We start from the raw sequence: 18134 nt of genomic DNA on the forward strand, positions 1-18134 counted from the left end.
TCTCTCTCTCTCTCTCTCTCTCTCGGTGAGGGAGAGAGAGAGAGAGAGAGAGAGAGAGAGAGAGAGAGAGAGAGAGAGATAGAGAGAGAGAGATGCCAAGGCTGATCCTGAAACCCGGGAGCAGGCCGCCGTGGGTCGGCTTAGCCGCCGCCGTGTGGGTGCAGATGGCGGCGGGAAGTGGTGCGACATTTCCGCTTTACTCCGCCGCACTGAAATCGGTGTTGGGCTTCAACCAACAACAAGTCACCATCTTGGGTGTCGCCAATGACTTCGGTGAGAACGTCGGTCTCCTTCCTGGTTACGCCTGCAACAAGCTTCCCCCATGGGCCGTCCTCCTCGTCGGAGCCGTTGCTTGTTTCCTCGGCTTCGGTGTTCTCTGGCTCGCCGTCACCGAGACTGTTCAGGGTTTGCCCTTTTGGCTGGTAAGAGACGACGAGTGGGTCTTCGGATTTTTGATGTGGGAGTGTTTTGATTTGGATTTTTTTAATTTGTCGGATACCCATTTGAGATCATCAAGAGATAATTACTGGGTTGTGAGAAAGTTGGGATTTTTTGTTGACCGATCTATGTTTATGGAGATATTTTTGGTTTTTGTTTGATTGCTCCTAGTTCTAATCAGTTCTATTAGAAGTTGCCGATTAAGGTAGGATCTTGAGATTTACTGTTCTGGTTAACTAAGTTGATGTGTGGTCTTCGTAAGCCTGTCGATCGATTTATTTGCCAGTTGAAGTTTCGATGTTTCAATTCCAGTAGTCAATCGAATAACGGAACTTTCAAGGGGTGCTTGGAACAGGAGGAGATGCCATTAATTTCTTTCTTTTCTTGTTTGGGGCACGGAAATTTCTTCTGAATGATTTAAAAATCTCTGATTTCTGCGGAAGGAACTAGAGATTTTCTTGTCTCTTTTGAACTCTACTCAAACTGCTATTTTCTTGATGTCCTGGCAGCTATTTCTAGCGCTAGTAATCGCCACAAATGGAAACTCATGGTTTAACACAGCGGTGCTTGTCACCAACATGAGGAACTTCCCTCTCAGCCGAGGCACTGTCGGTGGCCTTCTCAAAGGCTATGTCGGTATCAGTGGAGCTGCATACACTGTTCTATACAGCATGATGCTTAGCCATTCTGCTTCAAATCTTCTACTTCTCCTCACGGTTGGGGTCCCGATATTATGCTTAGTCGTGATGTACTTTGTCCGTCCCTGTACTCCTTCTGGCGAAGACTCTTCCGAGCATGTCCATTTCACTTTTGTCCTATCGACAAGTATATTGCTTGCTACCTATCTGCTTGTCACGACCATAGTGAGTGAGGTGGTTTCCTTGACAAGTGTAGTCAAATATGTGCTACTGGCTACTATGGTGGTTCTTTTGATGTCTCCTCTGGCAATTCCCATCAAGATGACGTTTTTCCGTGCAAATTCCAGGAGGAACAGCCCTCTTGCTGGTTCTTCGGACAATTTAATCCAAGAAGATAGTGAGTCAACCGAGAAAGAGCCATTTCTGACACATTCTTCATCAGCTTCATACCTCGGCTCTCTTTTCGATGAGGATCCAACCGATATGGAGATACTTCTCGCTGAAGGGGAAGGAGCCGTGAAGAAGAAGAGGAAACCCCGAAGAGGAGAGGATTTCAAGTTTGGAGAAGCTTTCGTGAAGGCCGATTTTTGGCTACTTTGGTTCGTGTATTTCCTCGGGACGGGTTCAGGCATAACTGTCTCGAACAACCTCGCCCAGATTGGCTTTGCGTTTGGAGCTAAGGACACGACAATAATCTTGTGCCTCTTTAGCTTCTGCAACTTCATTGGTCGTCTCACTTCAGGTTCCATTTCCGAGCACTTTGTCAGGTAAAACACCCTCTCTTCTCTCTCTCTTGGACTTGCTCTCTCCAAACTAAACTAACTTGTTCGACTCAATTTCTCTTCAGGTCAAGAACGCTTCCAAGAACGCTATGGATGGGAGTTGCACAGTTCTTTATGGCGATAACGTTTCTCATCTTTGCGATATCTTTGAAACACACCCTTTACATCGCAACCGCCCTCCTCGGGATTGGCACGGGTTTCCAGTTCTTATCCATCTCCACCGTCTCTGAACTCTTTGGTCTGAAGCATTTCGGGATCAACTTCAACTTCATACTTCTCGGCAACCCAATCGGGGCCACCATTTTCTCGGCCGTTCTTGCTGGTCACGTCTACGACATGGAAGCCGAAAAGCAAGGGAGCCAAACCTGCATCGGCCCTGACTGCTTCCGTCTAACGTTCCTGGTTCTAGCTGGAGCCTGCGGCCTCGGAACATTGCTAAGCATCATTCTGACAGTCAGAATCCGCCCGGTTTACCAAGCTCTCTACGCTTCAGGCTCTTTCCGATTGCCACATACTTCTTCTTCAGATCATTAGAAACGTCTCAGACATAAATATGTCTGATTATAGATGCGATCTATCTCATAGTTATAGCTCAGATTTCATGGAGCGGCCATTTTTTTTGGGTGTGTTTTGTGATGTGTATTATTCCGGTGGCTCAGTGGCCAACCGATGTGAGAGTGTAATGTAAGGTTCTGTTGTATTTGTCTTCCTCGTGATCATGATATTGTAATGTTGCGTTTCTTGATGTTTGTAACTTGGCATTGATCAATGTACTTGTTAACCGGATTATACCAAATTACCAATAGCTAGTTAACCGGAGATTGTAAACCGGGTTCTGCAAGACAAAGGTTTCTTCTCTCCAATAAATGTTGAAGCGTTGTCCATGAGAAACCCCAAACCCTACTCGTTTGTAGAATTAAGAAATCTTGGAAAAAAAATGGATCTTCCACCGTTTCTGATCGTCCATGAACCAGAACTTGTTCTCATCATGATCGTTCATGTTCCACGAAGAAGACGATGTGCACGAAGTCATGCCCGATTATGGATTCAAGAGGTGGGGTCTTCCATAATCTCTGGGTTCTCACATTTCTTGTTTCGCACGGAAAAAAGATCGAGAAAAAAACATTGGAGTTGTGGCTTGCACCCGATGGATCGCTGTGGCTCTAGACCACAACAGCAAAAGGAAATATCAGGTCGACATTAATGGTTTGGTCACAGTAAGTGTTTGATGAAATGCCTGAGAGAAACAGAGTCATTGTGAAATGTTTACAGTGGCCGCAAAGCTGGGCCAGGTATTGCTTCTGGGTGGTGAATCAACAACAATGACTTGTCCCATTTCCCTATGTTTTGGTTGAAATTTAAAGCTAGTCACATCCAACAGGTCTGCTTTGGTCTTTAATATCTATGAATCTGTCGGAGAAAAAGCATACATAATCACAATTTGGATTTTCTCACGAGGGAAATTGAAGTTATCACACAACTTCGAATCGATCATAACATTGATTATAAACGTCATGATCTCTGTCTTGCTTCTTTTGTTGTTGCAGATTTGGTGGTCGAGAATCCATTTCATTTACGAAGATTCAAACTTTGCGTTCTGGGTCCCGTCTATTCAGCACGAGAGTTCAATTCTGCCATTTGGGCTCTTGACTTCTAGATCACGCCAATGGAATATCTACTTTTGAAGGTGCGTTTCCCTGGGGCTGTTCTGTAATGAATTTTTCACAGTTTAAAAATTTACATATTCAAAGAACATGTTGTGTCAAAGGCCTTGCTAGATCCTTCCGTTTTAACTCCTAGATTGAGTTAGTTCAGAGCGTTGAATGCCATTAAGACTTCTTAGTTGTTTAGAACAGTGATCTGTCTTTGTTCAAGTTCATAGATATTATGAACCATCCAAGATTCCAAATCCTAGTCTTTTCCGAGTAAAATTACCTAACGCTTGTCGTGCCTTAGTAGTGTTGGTCAAATGAGAGACGTGACCAAGTTCAATACGAAACCTGGTTAGTGGGTAATTTCTATATCCATGACTTTTATAACTCCCAGATTCGGCCTTGTGGTTACAAGTTGGTATCGCAGAGATGTTTACAAGTCTTTTTCATATTTGACGTCTCTAATAAATTTCTACCAGTGTCATTGGCATGTGCATGTGAAATCTGTTTGTGCACGTATGCTCGAGTGTTATTTCGCTCACAGCCTCTAGTTTTTAGTACACAATATTACTGTCTCGATGCCTTCACCTCTCACTCTGTTTTTTTTTTTTAATATTCAGGATCAAATTTGAAATTAGCTATCCATATTGTGTTAATGATTATTTCAAATTCATGATTTAACCGAATCAAAAATGAAAAAGTTTTGCTTGAAAGTATTTTCCTTTTCTTTTCTTTACCCCAAATGATTTTCTTTTTCTTTTTTGTTGTGTGTGCAGACAAAGCTAATTTTGTTTTGTTCTCAGAATTTTTCGTGGCGACAAATAATTCAGTTTACAAGATTTACACTTGTCCCTGCGAGAGCATCCTATAGACAAGTGTTAGACTTCTTTTTTTTTTCACAGTAGGGAGAGAATCATATATTTAATATGTTTCCTACAATCAAGATTTCACTTTTCTTTTCTCTAATCTTTCAGAAGAAGCTTAAAAACCCATGAACGCTGAACACAGTAGAATATCATCACAAACCCATCAGAAGAGGAACCAGAGAACTCTGTTTCTGTCCGAAATGCCGAAGCTTGTGATAAAATCAGGAAGCAGGCCTCCGTGGGTGGGCTTAGCAGCTGCGGTGTGGCTCGAAATCTCCGCGGGGAACGGCTCCAACTTCCCGCTTTATTCCAACGCTCTGAAATCCGTTTTGGGTTACAATCAGCGTCAGCTCACGTTGTTGGGTGTCGCCAATGATGTGGGAGAGAGTGTCGGCTTACTTCCCGGTTACGCCTGCAACAAGTTCCCGCCATGGAAGGTGCTTCTTGTCGGAGCTTGTGCTTGTTTTTTAGGCTATGGAGTGATCTGGCTTACGGTTACAGAAATTGTTCGTGGTCTGCCCTTTTGGTTGGTAAGTGAAATCTTGTTCTTCTCTGTATGCTGATTGATGTTTTTGTGCTTGATTTCGTGACAAATCGGTGTTTAATCATTAGAAGGATAAGCTAGATTATTCAATCACTTGTAACTGGACGTTTAAAGTTCAGCGCTATGTTTCTGAACTGCTTTTCTTCTCTAAAGTCTTGTTCTTCTTGTATTTCTTTGTTTGATTTCTCTGTTTTTATTGATCCTTGATTACTTTTTATGATCGTGTTCCTTAAAGTGAGAAAACGGCGAGAGAGCAATTAGAAATGTGCATACGTCTGTAAATTGCCTTTTGCACCCCCTCTGTTTTTCTTGATTTCCCGTTACCTGTTTAAAGGTTGGAACATGTTACTTGTGTTATATCAAGTCTGATCCTTTTGAAACTTCAAGAGCACCATTGATATAAACAGTGTTTTTACCTGACATTGCAGCTATGGATTGTGCTTATTATTGCCACGAACAGCAATGCGTGGTTTGGCACAGCTGTCCTGGTGACGAACATGAAGAACTTCCCTCTTAGTAGAGGAACTGTTGCCGGAATTCTCAAAGGGTACGCTGGAATTGCCGCTGCTGTTTACACTGTTATATATGACGTCTTATTGAACAAATCCCCTCCAAAGCTGTTGCTTTTCCTCGCTCTTGGCATCCCGGTTATTTGTTTCGCCATGATGTACTTCATCCGTCCATGTACTCCTGCTTCTGGGGAAGACTCTTCAGAGCACGTGCATTTCGTTTTTGCTCAAGCCATGAGTATCTTGGTAGCGGTCCTTGTCCTGGCGATAACTTTACTTGGTAATTTCATCTCATTGAGCGGTACGGTCTTGTATACACTGGTTGCCATAATGGTTGTTCTATTGGCTTCTCCTCTTGCAATTCCAATCAAGATGACGCTTTTACGGAAAAAGCCCAAGAGAGTTAACCCTCCTCCTCCAGCTGATCCCTCGAAAGATTCATGTCAAGCTGAGGAGGATGACACAGAACAGACCTACCCATTGCTGAAACCATCGTCTTCATCAGCCTCGTTTCTTGGAACTTTCATTGAAATGGATGATACTTCGGATGTGGAGACACTTCTGGCGGAGGGAGAAGGGGCAGTGGAGGAAAAGAGAAGACCGAGGAGAGGGGAAGATTTTAAACTGGGAGAAGCCTTTGTCAAGGCCGATTTCTGGCTTCTCTGGTTCCTTTACTTCCTCGGGGTCGGCCCAGGTGTTACTGTTCTGAACAACTTGGCTCAGATTGGGATTGCTTTGGGCGTTGATGACACAACAATCCTCTTGTGCCTCTTCAGTTTCTTCAACTTTGCTGGTCGGCTTGGCTCGGGAGCCATCTCTGAACATTTTGTCAGGTACGTCAGTGAAAATTCGTTAAGACATTCCTGCAAACAAAACTCCGATACACAAAAGGGAATGACATTCGTTCATAGACTAAAAAGGTTTCACCTTTCAGGTCAAGAGCAATGCCAAGAACCGTGTGGATGACGGTCGCTCAAATTGCGATGGTAATAGCTTTCCTTCTCTACGCTGTTTCCCTGACAGGCAGTCTCTATCCAGCGACCGCTCTTCTCTTTGTTCAAGTTCATAGATATTATGAACCATCCAAGATTCCAAATCCTAGTCTTTTCCGAGTAAAATTACCTAACGCTTGTCGTGCCTTAGTAGTGTTGGTCAAACCGCTCTTCTCGGGACATGTTACGGATTTCAATACTCTCTGATGGTTCCTACTGCCTCGGAACTCTTTGGACTGAAGCATTTCGGCTTAATCTATAACTTTGTGCTGCTCGGAAACCCCATCGGGGCGTTTCTCTTCTCGAGCCTTCTGGCTGGGCATTTGTACGACGCAGAAGCTTCGAGACAGGGAAATTCGACGTGTTACGGGCCGGAATGTTTCAGGGTGACGTTCTTGATGCTGGCGGGAGTTTCTGCCATGGGGGCGATGCTAGGAGTGATTCTGACTGTAAGAATAAGACCGGTGTATCGGTCTCTCTATGCATCTGGTTCTTTCCGGTTGCCTTAAAACTCTGTGACCAATTGATGCTTTGTAGTTATGAGCTTGTGCCGTTTGTGTGTGTTTTACATCAAGCGATCACATCTTCGTTTTTACTGTTTTTTTTTTTATTTCATATGCGGAAACTTTACCAAATGGATAGATTTATTGTCCAGCAGACAAAAACATTAGAGGAATATAGGGTGGGAATTGTAATTTCAATAAATAAAAGGGGGAGAATATGTAAATTCTGAAGTAGATGACAATAATTCTTTGCTTCGGAAAGAGAGAAAGGCGATGAAAAAGCGGATAAATGGAGATGTGGAGACACTCATTACATGAACAAGCATATTACAGAAGGCCCACATTTCCTAATAGCCCTAATTCTAATTCCAACATCTCAATTTCTGATCCCCCAAAGATCAGAATTCAATTGGTTAATGAGCCCCCAAAAAAAGATTTAGTATTTAGCCTAACGAATCACACTGGAAAATGGCAAAATTTAATCCATGGTGGAAGAACCCTAAAAACCCATCTCTCACCATCTATCTGATTCCGCATCAGAGAATCCAACAAGAAGAATAAAGGGAATTCAAAATCGAACCGAGATTTCAAGTGGGTTTCAGGTTCTGAAACATCGAATCCCACTTGATCTCTTCGAGGCCTTTACCCCAATAGTCATCAACGAGTTCTTTCTCCTCTTTGAAACCGTAATCGCAAACCATGGGGCCCGAGAAGCTGTCGAGCCTGCACGGAGTCCCGTTCGTCAACAGCAGCCTCTCCTGCTTGAAACTCCCATTCCCGTTGCTCGGCATCACCGATCTCTTGCTCCTCTTCAGCATGCCGCCTCTCCACCTCCCGTTCCCACTGCTCGTGCTCCTCGGCACCACCACGAGAGCTCGAGACGACTCGTCGCGGCGAATCCAGGCGCGTAAGTACTCGGAGAAACACTTGCTGGTCTTCTTAATCACGATCATGATCCTGGAGAGCTGCGATGATTTCCTATCGCGGCGAGCGAGCTTGAGGATCTCGAGGCGGTGCTTGGCGATGGAGATGCCCATGCTCTGGAGGAACTCGTGGTTGAAGTAAGCGATGTCTTCGTGTTCGAGCTCGTTGTGGGAGAAAGAGAGACCGTACTCGTAGATAAGGGAGGATTCAAGGTTTGTCCTTGAGAGCCATGAGAACCAATCCATGGTTTCGTTGCTCTGAAGAAGAAGCGGTTTTGATCTGAAGTGAGAGGAATAAGGTTTGTGAAAATGTGTTTGTGCGCATATAAAGGAGAGTAAGGTGGGGCCATTTTAGAATTTTTAAAAGTGGTGGGGTTTGTTTGTTATAGTGGTTGAAACTTCCGAGGGACTAAAGTATTCCAAAGTTAAAATAAAAATATTTTTTAAATGTTGTAAAATATAACGGCCATATTAGAACAAATACTTATTATTCACAAACTTCCGGTAACTATCATACATATAGATTACTTATATATCTAATCATTCGTATCGTAACCATAAAATTTTAATCATGGTTACAAAGACCATAACCATAAGATCACAACAGTAAAATTCTAGTCGTAATTGCGAATTTGCAAGTATAAAAAAAAAGTTCAATGTTGCTAAATGGAAATTACTAATAGATGTTGCAGTTTTATTAATTTAATGAAAAATAATATATGTGGTGAAAAATATACAAATGATCAAACCTTCAATTTTACGAATCCTCATGAAAGGATGAGTAGTGAATAGTGATGGGTGGTGTGATTGTGAGTTTCTTTTTTATATGTCATTTGATAGGTGTGTTTTGATTCATCAATTGTTAAATTAAATTTTGAATTTAACAAATACTATGATCATTAAATTATTGATTTTTTTTAAGAAGAATTTCCTTAATGTTTTTTTTTTTTTGCATATTTTTGTTTTATCTTTTTGTGTCACGCGTTTGTGTAACACTTTGTAAGGTTAGAGAGCCATAAATCACGGTGTGGGAAAAGGGCAAATATGGTGGGGCAGCTTATTATCCTTGCTTTTCGGTCCACTCAGTATATCTCTATTTTGTTCTTTATATTATTTTTAATTCATATATATGTATATGTATATGAATATATCATTAATAATGTTTATTTTATATATTTTCTAGTTTTATCTTTATTTAAATTCAATGAGAATTATAAAGTTACCATTTCAATGTATTACGTATCAAAAGTTTTCCAAAGTGATAGGAATCCACTTTGCTTTCCAATGGAAAATACTTTTATTATAAAGTAAATAAATTGGCCGGGTAGGATTTATAAATACCATAATAAATCAAATAAAAAAACATATTAAAATTAATAAAATTGGAAAAGAAATAAAAGAAGAGTTTTGACCTGCGAATTGAGTGCCATCCGCCACCGTTGCATTTGTTTATAATATCTCAATTTCAGATTAAATCAATGTTATCTCTTTATTGTTATATATTATTCTAATTTCGAAGTTTGATCATCTTGCTTATTTCTTTGTCGCTCGTAATTTTAAAGCTTATACTATATGATCGCTCAAAACTCGAGGATTTATAGTAAACTATATTTGATAATGAATGTAACCATGCATGATTCCATGACCCTCCGTGTACAATTATATAATATACTACATGTGTGAAGAAATTTAGTGTCAAGTTTATTCTGTAGAATTGGTTAACCATTGTTGTCATGGCAATTAACCTACTAATTATATTATCTTTGTAGGTAAGCCAATTTGACATTGAAACATTTTAAAACTAAAAAACGGTAACGATAAAATATAAAATTAAACCCCAATCAATTTATATATGTATTGATGTATTTATATTCGTTGTATGCATTTAAGAGAATTTCATATGCTTGATTAGTTATATGCCCTTTGAAATTATTTTAGTCAACGTACATTTTTTGTTTAATTTATTGATATATTTTTTAATTTCACATAAGAGAAATTCTCGAGGAAGATAAATCTGTGGCTTTTGAAATTCATGCAAGGTCGGCTGAAATGCTTTGACCACTTTTTTTTTTAATAACAAAAGAAAAAGTATGCTAAGTAGTTTAGTTATATAAATATAGTGAACTTGATTCAACGATTTTATATAATAAAATACACCTTGTTTTTTCTTTTTCATTAAAACAGCAGACCAACAAATAAAAATATATTATCTGGACATTAATGTACGATTAAAAAATAAAAAATGTACTAGTTTAGTTTTATTAAGACATACAATAGGGTTTTTTACTCAAATGATCCACTTGGATCGCAGCTATTTCACGCGTATGAGGGGATACGGAGAATCGTAGGTGACGGCGGTCTCCGATCTGGATCGAGAATCCTGAGCTGAGTTCTCCATGCTTCTCCTAACAAAAAAGTTTCTGAGAAACAAGTGACAGAGGTCTTCGCAAAGACTAATTCATATCGTATGGAACTTGCAATGAAATCTCAACTTTCTCGGGAAAGTGACAAGAAATTTCGATAGAAAAATCCAAGAGAGACGGCGTTCTCAGCTGAGAAAGCCCAATAACGGCCCATTTAAGCCCATAATCGTAACCCAAGGTCGATGTCCAAAGAGCCCTTCGAATAGCCGCAAAGCCGATCCTATCCGTCGAACGAGTTTTTTACTCAAATGACTCACTTGGGTCTATTTCACGTATACACCACAAAAAAACATAACATATTATTTTTTTTTAAAAGACGAAATTACCCTTAATGAATACACGATATTTATCCGTTCGAAAACAACTTCGTTATTACGATTTCGTAATTAATTCTAAAAAAGATGGCAAAAAAGTTACAATTGATTCTAAAAAAAGTGGCAAAAAAATCATCTGTCTTATTTTAGTTGTATATCAGTAATATGTTAGTCGTAATAAGGTCGCAAAAAATAAAAAGAAAAGGGTATTTCGGACTTTTTCAACCGAAAAGTGGGTTAAAATTGAAAAAAAAAATTTGTTTTTTTTCGGTGGTGTACGCTGAAATAGCTGCGACCCAAGTGGGTTTTTGAGTAAAAAACCGCATACAATAGTAGTAATGAGATACTTAATCCGGGTTCTATTTCGTTTTTCAACATACATAATATATATATATATATGTGTGTGTGTAGATGTAGACAGAAAACATTGGATCACGGGTCATGTGCATGTGCATGATGTTAAATCGTGTGGGATCTGAGTGTCCATGCATTGCACCATATATCCACTAACACTACCACTAACATCCATTTCTGTTTTCGGTTTGGCCACATTACATCACCTCTTAACCACACGTGATTTTACGTAATAATCGCCGATATCATTAATTTTTAACTTAGCCTTAATAATTCCTTATTATCCTCTTTAAATCTCGTTTTACGTGTCTGTCTACTGTTGCATGGTGCTTAGCACTGATTGAAATTATTGCGTTTCCCCTTTTTATATATTCTATATATATATATATGAAAGGAATCATCATGCTTCCTTCACGAGATTATTTGAATAATTTCAATTTCATATTACATGGTATTTGAATGTTTATTTCAGCAACAACATAACATAAATATCTTATACATATATATAACTAAAAAAAATCGAATTTTTGTAATATCCTTTTTATGATATAATTCTGCATAAAAAAAATATAACCCTCTACCACATTTATCGTCCATCACAAAATGACCAAAATCATTTATGACAATCAATTCACCAACCATTAACTAACACTAATCACAAGAAGCCATATATCATATTGAAGGAGGAGGTTGAGTTAGATTACCAAATCTAGACAATTAGGTGCCTAATTACTTTTGTTACGCGATGATTAGCAAAAATGAATGCATGGAGGAGGGAGCTAACTACTCCTTGTTAAGTGATAATTAAGCTTTCCCATAGTTATATCTTTGCTTATACTTATTGACTTGCTATAATTGAAATTTTGAAACCACCTTTTTTTTTTGTATTGATATTAATTAAAATGAATTCCATGTAAATAATCATTCCACGTTCGACGTTTTTCACTTTTTACGATGCATGCGCATGCAGTCAAACATCTGAACCTCGCAGCTCCGAAATCATTCAAACACGTACCCCCAGAAAAGGGAAAAGGTTAACCCCGGTTCAGATTCGGTTTACATCCGGTTTAGATTACAATCACTCGGTTTAAACTTGGTTAATGGTCATCATCAAAAGCTGTTCTTGGTCGCAGAACATTTTTTATTCATAACCCCAAAGTGTACAAGAAGCCGAGAGAATCATACAGACTACACAATACAATGGCAGTTCAGGAGGCGGTTCCAGATTTCACATTCTTTCCAAGCCAGCCCCAGAAGTGAAAACCAATACAACCTAAACCATATGATCCCAAAATGCAGACACAAAAGTAGAATTAACTTCATTTCAAACAGCAAAATCATGGGACAGAATATCGTTTGTATACATAAAAATTCGAGTATATGGGACGAGGAAGAAGACTCGTTACACAATTCACAAGCCCGCGATCTTACTGCTCAGCCTGAACAAGAGCTGCTAATTGAGATCTTTCCAGTTCCCTGGTGTACGGAAAGTTTCAATTTTTGTGTCCTAAAAGAATCATAAGAAATCAATCTGATTTACTTTGGATGCTATATATATTGCCGATGACTCCTACAAGGCTAACTACAGCAGCCAAGATCAGCATAAACCATGACATATACTTTTCCCCGAGCCTTAACCCGTCGCCCTGTGTTCCTAACCGCAGTGATATAAGAGCAGGGAATGTAAAACCCAGAGAGACGGCTGATGTTGCACCCGTGAACTTGAAAGCGGTCCATATGTTTGGGATCATGGTAGACCCGATGTAAATAAGCGCCAGCAAGATGATTGTAAGTGCCAACGATCTCTTCTTGCTTTCAGACAGAGGAGGGTAACCCTTGAATGCTAAGGTATCGACGGTTTCCCTCAGGGAGAAATGGATTACAGGGAAGACAAGAATCAGATGAAGAATGTATCCAACTCTGACAATGTAATTCAGGGCAGAGCTAAAACGGATGCCGAGGTCTTTGTCAAAGTTTGTAAGAACATCTGATTCAGTGTCCTTGCCGAAGAGAAGGTAACCAGATATAGCCGTGGAAGCATATACCACAACACAAATAAGAGTGGTGATCCTTCCTACCCGGTTCATCTTCTGTGGCGACTTACCCTCGAGCTCATTATAGATCGGCTGGACATTGAAGTGACAGACGTAAGCGTTTGACATGATAGGAATGACGACGAGGAGATCAAGAATTGCCTTTTTGGAACCGAAATCAGGAGTCAGTCTTGGAGGGTCAACTGTCCCTTCAACAAGCTTGATCACAGCTACAGCGAAACAGACGACGACAAATACAACGGCTAGAGCAACTGATGCTGCTGAGGTCAAGCTCAAGGAATCGATCTTGTTCAATGCACAGAGTGGAGCCAAAAAGATCACCAGAACTATCAAAATCAAAACTTTGCGGTGATCCCAAAAACCATTACCTAACCATTGATCGAAAACCCCAATGTGACGCACTGAACCTGACATCACATCACCCATGATAATCAGATACACCACAAGAACGCCAGCATTGTTCACGATGATACAGATTTCGGACAGAAGCCTGGCGGTTTTGCCCATTGCACATTGCACGACTTCACCATAGGATCTAGCCTTGTGAAGAACCGCATATCTGACCAACAATTCAACACTAATCTCAGACAGAATCCCCATCAAAATAATCAACACAAACCCTAGAATCAAGCCGAGAACTTTCATGGTGGCAGGCAATGCCATGATTCCGGCACCAATAATCGATGTCGTGAGATTAAAAACCGCACCGTAGACCCCAGACCCAGCATTCGATTTCCCCTGAACAAGCGTATAATCGTCGATATCGAAGTCCAGATCATCCCCATGTTCATCACCCACAACACAACCATTACCGTGATCATCAAAATCATTCACAAAGCTTTCTTCATCGGAAGAAAGCAATTTACTTCTGGGTTTTGCCGGATTCCCATTGTCGGTATGTTTCTGCAATTCTAAGTAAGAACTTTTGGGAATGACCGAGTAACTGCTATCCATTCGCCAGATCTGAGGAGAACCCTAACGAAATTACAGGAAATGAACTTACAGATCTCTCCAGATCGTAGAGGATGAAAGATGTGATCTTTCTATCTCGAGCGAGCGCGATTGTTCAAAATCGCTCGCTGGATCTCAGGCTCTTGGTCAACGTCTCCTTCCACGGAGAGAGAGAGAGAGAGAGAGAGAGAGAGAGAGAGATGAGGGAGAAAGAGAAAGGTTTCATGCAATTGGTGCTTATGTCATTCTTTCTAGATACACGTGGAATTTTTTTGTTGAATAAAAGGTTCACATCAATTTATCAGTTGAAGCATTTAATCGGATATCCAAATATCTTCAAATTTTGTTGAAAATTACACGCTTTGAATATCCAAAATATATATGTGTGTTTTAAAATTAAGATTTTATACTACATATGGAAAAATATTTTCTGTGAAAATTCCATGGACTAGTAGTTGGGCCTCAAAATCCCCGATTGGTCCGAATCCATGGGCCTTACCATATAAATTAAAAATAATTGAATATTTTAAGCCCGGATTAATGACTTTATATTTCATTGATTAAGAAAAAGACAGCTTATTAATTATGATATTTGATCGAATTAATTTTAGTCGGTTTCAGTTCTTCGTAAACATCCAATAATGAATAATTTAATAATTATAGGATATATTATACAATAACGAATACAGACAAATTGAATCAAGATTATCCATATTCCCTCGGAGCAGGAAGTAACTTGAACTGTGACAAGATATTCACACATATATATATACACACACTCGTGCGCGAAGAGAATTCTAATTTTTTTTTTTTTGGATAATTGGAAAGGATAAGGAAAGTCTATGCGAATACTATATATATTTTTCAAATCGTTCAGAAAATGAAATTTTCAAATATTACATGAATTTCTTCTAGTAAGATAAGCCTATTTCTTTTTTTTCTTTTCCAATTGCCTATAAATTTGGAATATTAAAAAAAGGGAATAATTATACGATGGAAAAGAAACAAAGTGTCGAGAATTATGTCAAAAGTCTTTATGGTTGAAAACGACCAAAAGAAACCCACAAAAAAAAAGTCGTACTCCTCGCAATAATGCAGAGACTCTGATCTCAATTGATGCCTGATTGACCACCAAGTGTTGGATATATATATATATATATACACACATGTGCGTGTGTATGTAATGCATGTATATGCACGTCTGGTATGTTTTATTAAAACCTTGTCCGTACGTAATTCATCAATCGCATATCCGCACTTATTGTTCAATTACAATCGCCCGTCAGGCTATTTAGTTGTAATCAAATGTTATTTGTGTTATAAAATGCAATATCATCATTCAATTTCAACCGTCTAATTTCGTTTGATATTAAAACAATATATTAAAACCACCTTCAATTTAAAGTTTTAAACTCAACTCTCTGTGTTAAAATGCAATAGAACAGCTGTGAAAAAAATTATAGATGTAATTCAAGATATGAAAAAGAATTTTTCTTTTTTTTCTTTTTAAAAATAGATAAATCGTATGATTTCGATTAGAAAAATATAAGTATTATTAAAAAGCTCAAAAAATAAATATGAAAGGGAAAGAAACAGATGAGAACAAATGTTTCTTTGTATGAATTCGTCTTCATGTGATCCCTCAAGTCTCGTCTATTTAAAATCCATCCCCAACAAATAATTTAATGCAGTTGATTAAAATTAAGAGAATAAATCGCGTTTATAACTATTCGTTTGATTTTGATTGTGATTTGTGTTGCAATTGTTATATTTATTAGTATTTTTCTTGCTAATTGATGTGACACTCACCAACTTGTCTTCTCCCACACTTTTTTTCAGAGCACATAATTTCAAAATTCAATGATATATAATACTAAAACAACATTTCTTCATTCGTACAGTTTTTTTTATAATTTAAAATACGAGATTAAAAGTAAACGACGACTACACAATCACATTTGTATAAAAGTGTGATATATAATAAAAGAAAAAAAAAACACTCAACTTTTTTATTTTGACAAAAAAATACTAAATTTTATTTTTTTATCAAATAAACCTTAAACTTTTTAAACGAATCTAAAAAAATACTGAACTTTTTAAATGATCCAAAAAATACATGAACATTTTTCGATTGTCAAAAAAAAAATCTGAAAAATATAATCTGACGTGTTTGCATTTCATTGTACCACGTCAGTCATTTTGTTTATTTTGACAATCGTTGAAGAGTTAAATATTTATTTTATCAAACTTAAAAAGTTTAATATTTATTTGATAAAATAAAAAATTCAATGTTTTTTTTTTAAAATTTAAAATTTCAATATTTTTTTAGGATTTTTTCTATAATAAAATGCATTTAAAGAACCCCAAACGATAATATTATACTCTACGTCATATTATGGATATCCTATTTTCACCATTAATGGTGGGAGTAATTGTGCTGGAAAAAATAAAAGAGATCTTTATTTTATTTTCCAAGAAATGTTTAGTTTAACCCCCCCCAGCCAACCGATAAGTTATCCCGAGAAAGAGATCTATTTATCACGAGACGAGAGAGGATATATTGAATCTTTCTCTGAACGTGTAAGAAGAGGGGACATAAGTGACCAATCGTGGACACATATGCTCTTCACTTCTCGAGTACGCCCATTTTTAATTATCAATTTACCAATTTACACCATAATAACAACACGACAATATTTTAACACTAATACATTAGCTAATAACATCAATAATATTTCCTCCATTTCTTAATAGTTTGACTTTATAGACAATTTTTAAAATAAATTTCAATTTTATCTTTAATTAAAATTAATCAATTCTAATAAACTTAATAAATATTAATTATATTTAACTTTAAATAAGGGTATATATAATTTTTTCCAGTTTCTTAAAATTTGTAAAACAAAATTGAAACATCAATTATTATAAAATGAAGGGAGTAGTATTTTTCAGCGAGAAAACCAATAAATTTAGTACTTTTTTCCGTCATTTAGTACTTTTTTCACTTTAAATAGCATTAAGTGCTTCTTTAGTATAACAAGTTGAGTTTTTTCCGCATTTATTATGACCATCTTTTCGTAGATGATACTACCATATATATTTTACAAAACTAATATCTTGGTTTCTCTTCATGTAAGATATGTTCCATATTATAATAATCATGCATAGAAATGGTATAAAGCTACGAAGTCATTATATAGACTAACAATTTTAAAATCAAATACGATTTCTCAAAGAAAAAAACCCCACAACGTTATTAATTATACCAGTATTTTGAATTTAAAATAAATTTGTTATAATTTTTAATAGAACCCAGATATTATTAATCAAACCCGGGATTGAATTGAATTTAAAAAAAAAACACTAAATTTGAGGCGCATTTAAAAAAAAAATTTTTGTTAGGGGTTTTCTCCTATGTTTTGTGGAAAACCGGTCTTGTTAGCGCATTTATAATGTTGTACCAACATATATATGAATTAAAAAGTAGTCATTATATAGGGTAATATTCTCCTATATAATGAAATAATAAATAATGACTATTATCTCCTAATATTAATAATTTAAAAAAATACCAGAGTTTGACTGTGAATAGTGGTCATTATGAACAGGAGAGATAAAGTTATAAAACTAAAACAAAATTTTAAAAGAAAATATTAATATTATGGAATGGATTAAATATTGTTTTTGAGCCATATCGTATCGTGGGTCAATGGCGATATGCGTTTCCAAGATAACTTTTTCATATCGCGAGATTAAAACCGAACCTCTATAATGCAATCCGAGTTTATCATCTCTCCATCACGTGATGTTAAATGAGTACCGCATCGTTAGAACGATATATATAGCTCAATGGCAGATACCGTAATTTTTCTACAACTCAAGGGTAAAACCTCATGGAAAACCATGATCTGAGACGCTCCGCCACGAGTTGACACAACTACTTAACACATCTAATCGAATACTGACCGTTGGATTCCTTCTTCGGGGTCATCGGGACAGATCGATGGTTGTCCATTCTTGTCTGAATCAACCGTGACGCAGGCGATTATAGCTTCCTAGAGTACAGCTGGCAGCCAGAAATTCCGAGCCGCTAACGTCGACAAGTGTAGCCGGCTAGGTCGTATGCTTTGCTTTCACTGTGCTTATTGATAAGTAGGTTGGCTTATCGAACTATGCATCAAGGTGTGTGAT

At 37.7% G+C, this 18134-nt stretch overlaps 4 protein-coding genes across 5 annotated transcripts; 2 read left to right on the forward strand and 2 right to left on the reverse strand.

Annotated features, from left to right (window-relative positions):
- The first annotated feature begins 33 nt into the window (after window positions 1–33).
- LOC104812457 (protein NUCLEAR FUSION DEFECTIVE 4) lies at window positions 34–2663 on the forward strand. The gene is made up of 3 exons (XM_010539616.2): window positions 34–422; window positions 948–1843; window positions 1924–2663. Exons 1-3 carry the CDS (start codon window positions 93–95, stop codon window positions 2390–2392), a joined length of 1695 nt encoding a protein of 564 aa, XP_010537918.1. The 5' UTR covers window positions 34–92; the 3' UTR covers window positions 2393–2663.
- A 634-nt stretch (window positions 2664–3297) lies between these two features.
- LOC104812458 (protein NUCLEAR FUSION DEFECTIVE 4-like) lies at window positions 3298–7022 on the forward strand. 2 transcript variants are annotated; one of them, XM_010539617.2, is made up of 5 exons: window positions 3298–3545; window positions 4485–4906; window positions 5349–6262; window positions 6364–6469; window positions 6586–7022. In XM_010539617.2, exons 2-5 carry the CDS (start codon window positions 4502–4504, stop codon window positions 6928–6930), a joined length of 1770 nt encoding a protein of 589 aa, XP_010537919.1. In that variant the 5' UTR covers window positions 3298–3545; window positions 4485–4501; the 3' UTR covers window positions 6931–7022. The 2 variants fall into 2 exon arrangements, with proteins under 2 accessions (XP_010537919.1, XP_010537921.1); XM_010539619.2 differs by lacking the exon at window positions 3298–3545 and adding an exon at window positions 4281–4387.
- Window positions 7023–7122: 100 nt separating this feature from the next.
- Window positions 7123–8252, reverse strand: LOC104812460. Its single transcript, XM_010539620.2, has one exon. The coding sequence runs from the start codon at window positions 8091–8093 to the stop codon at window positions 7512–7514; it is 582 nt and encodes a 193-aa protein (XP_010537922.1). The 5' UTR covers window positions 8094–8252; the 3' UTR covers window positions 7123–7511.
- Window positions 8253–12232: 3980 nt separating this feature from the next.
- LOC104812461 (sodium-coupled neutral amino acid transporter 4) lies at window positions 12233–14162 on the reverse strand. Its single transcript, XM_010539622.1, has one exon. It carries the CDS (start codon window positions 13944–13946, stop codon window positions 12465–12467), a length of 1482 nt encoding a protein of 493 aa, XP_010537924.1. The 5' UTR covers window positions 13947–14162; the 3' UTR covers window positions 12233–12464.
- Window positions 14163–18134: the final 3972 nt, after the last annotated feature.

The sequence above is a fragment of the Tarenaya hassleriana genome, unplaced genomic scaffold (assembly GCF_000463585.1).
Source record: "Tarenaya hassleriana unplaced genomic scaffold, ASM46358v1 Cleome2, whole genome shotgun sequence".
NCBI lineage: Eukaryota > Viridiplantae > Streptophyta > Magnoliopsida > Brassicales > Cleomaceae > Tarenaya > Tarenaya hassleriana.

Bases quoted from the DNA above. Each gene is read 5' to 3' on its own strand.
- LOC104812457 (XM_010539616.2), top strand. From the start codon at position 93: ATGCCAAGGCTGATCCTGAAACCCGGGAGCAGGCCGCCGTGGGTCGGC. The intron at 423-947 runs GTAAGAGACGAC...ATGTCCTGGCAG, and splicing joins AGGGTTTGCCCTTTTGGCTG to CTATTTCTAGCGCTAGTAAT. The intron at 1,844-1,923 runs GTAAAACACCCT...ATTTCTCTTCAG, and splicing joins ATTTCCGAGCACTTTGTCAG to GTCAAGAACGCTTCCAAGAA.
- LOC104812461 (XM_010539622.1), bottom strand. From the start codon at position 13,946: ATGGATAGCAGTTACTCGGTCATTCCCAAAAGTTCTTACTTAGAATTG.
- LOC104812458 (XM_010539617.2), top strand. From the start codon at position 4,502: ATGAACGCTGAACACAGTAGAATATCATCACAAACCCATCAGAAGAGG. The intron at 6,263-6,363 runs GTACGTCAGTGA...TTCACCTTTCAG, and splicing joins ATCTCTGAACATTTTGTCAG to GTCAAGAGCAATGCCAAGAA. The intron at 6,470-6,585 runs ACCGCTCTTCTC...AGTGTTGGTCAA, and splicing joins CAGGCAGTCTCTATCCAGCG to ACCGCTCTTCTCGGGACATG.
- LOC104812460 (XM_010539620.2), bottom strand. From the start codon at position 8,093: ATGGATTGGTTCTCATGGCTCTCAAGGACAAACCTTGAATCCTCCCTT.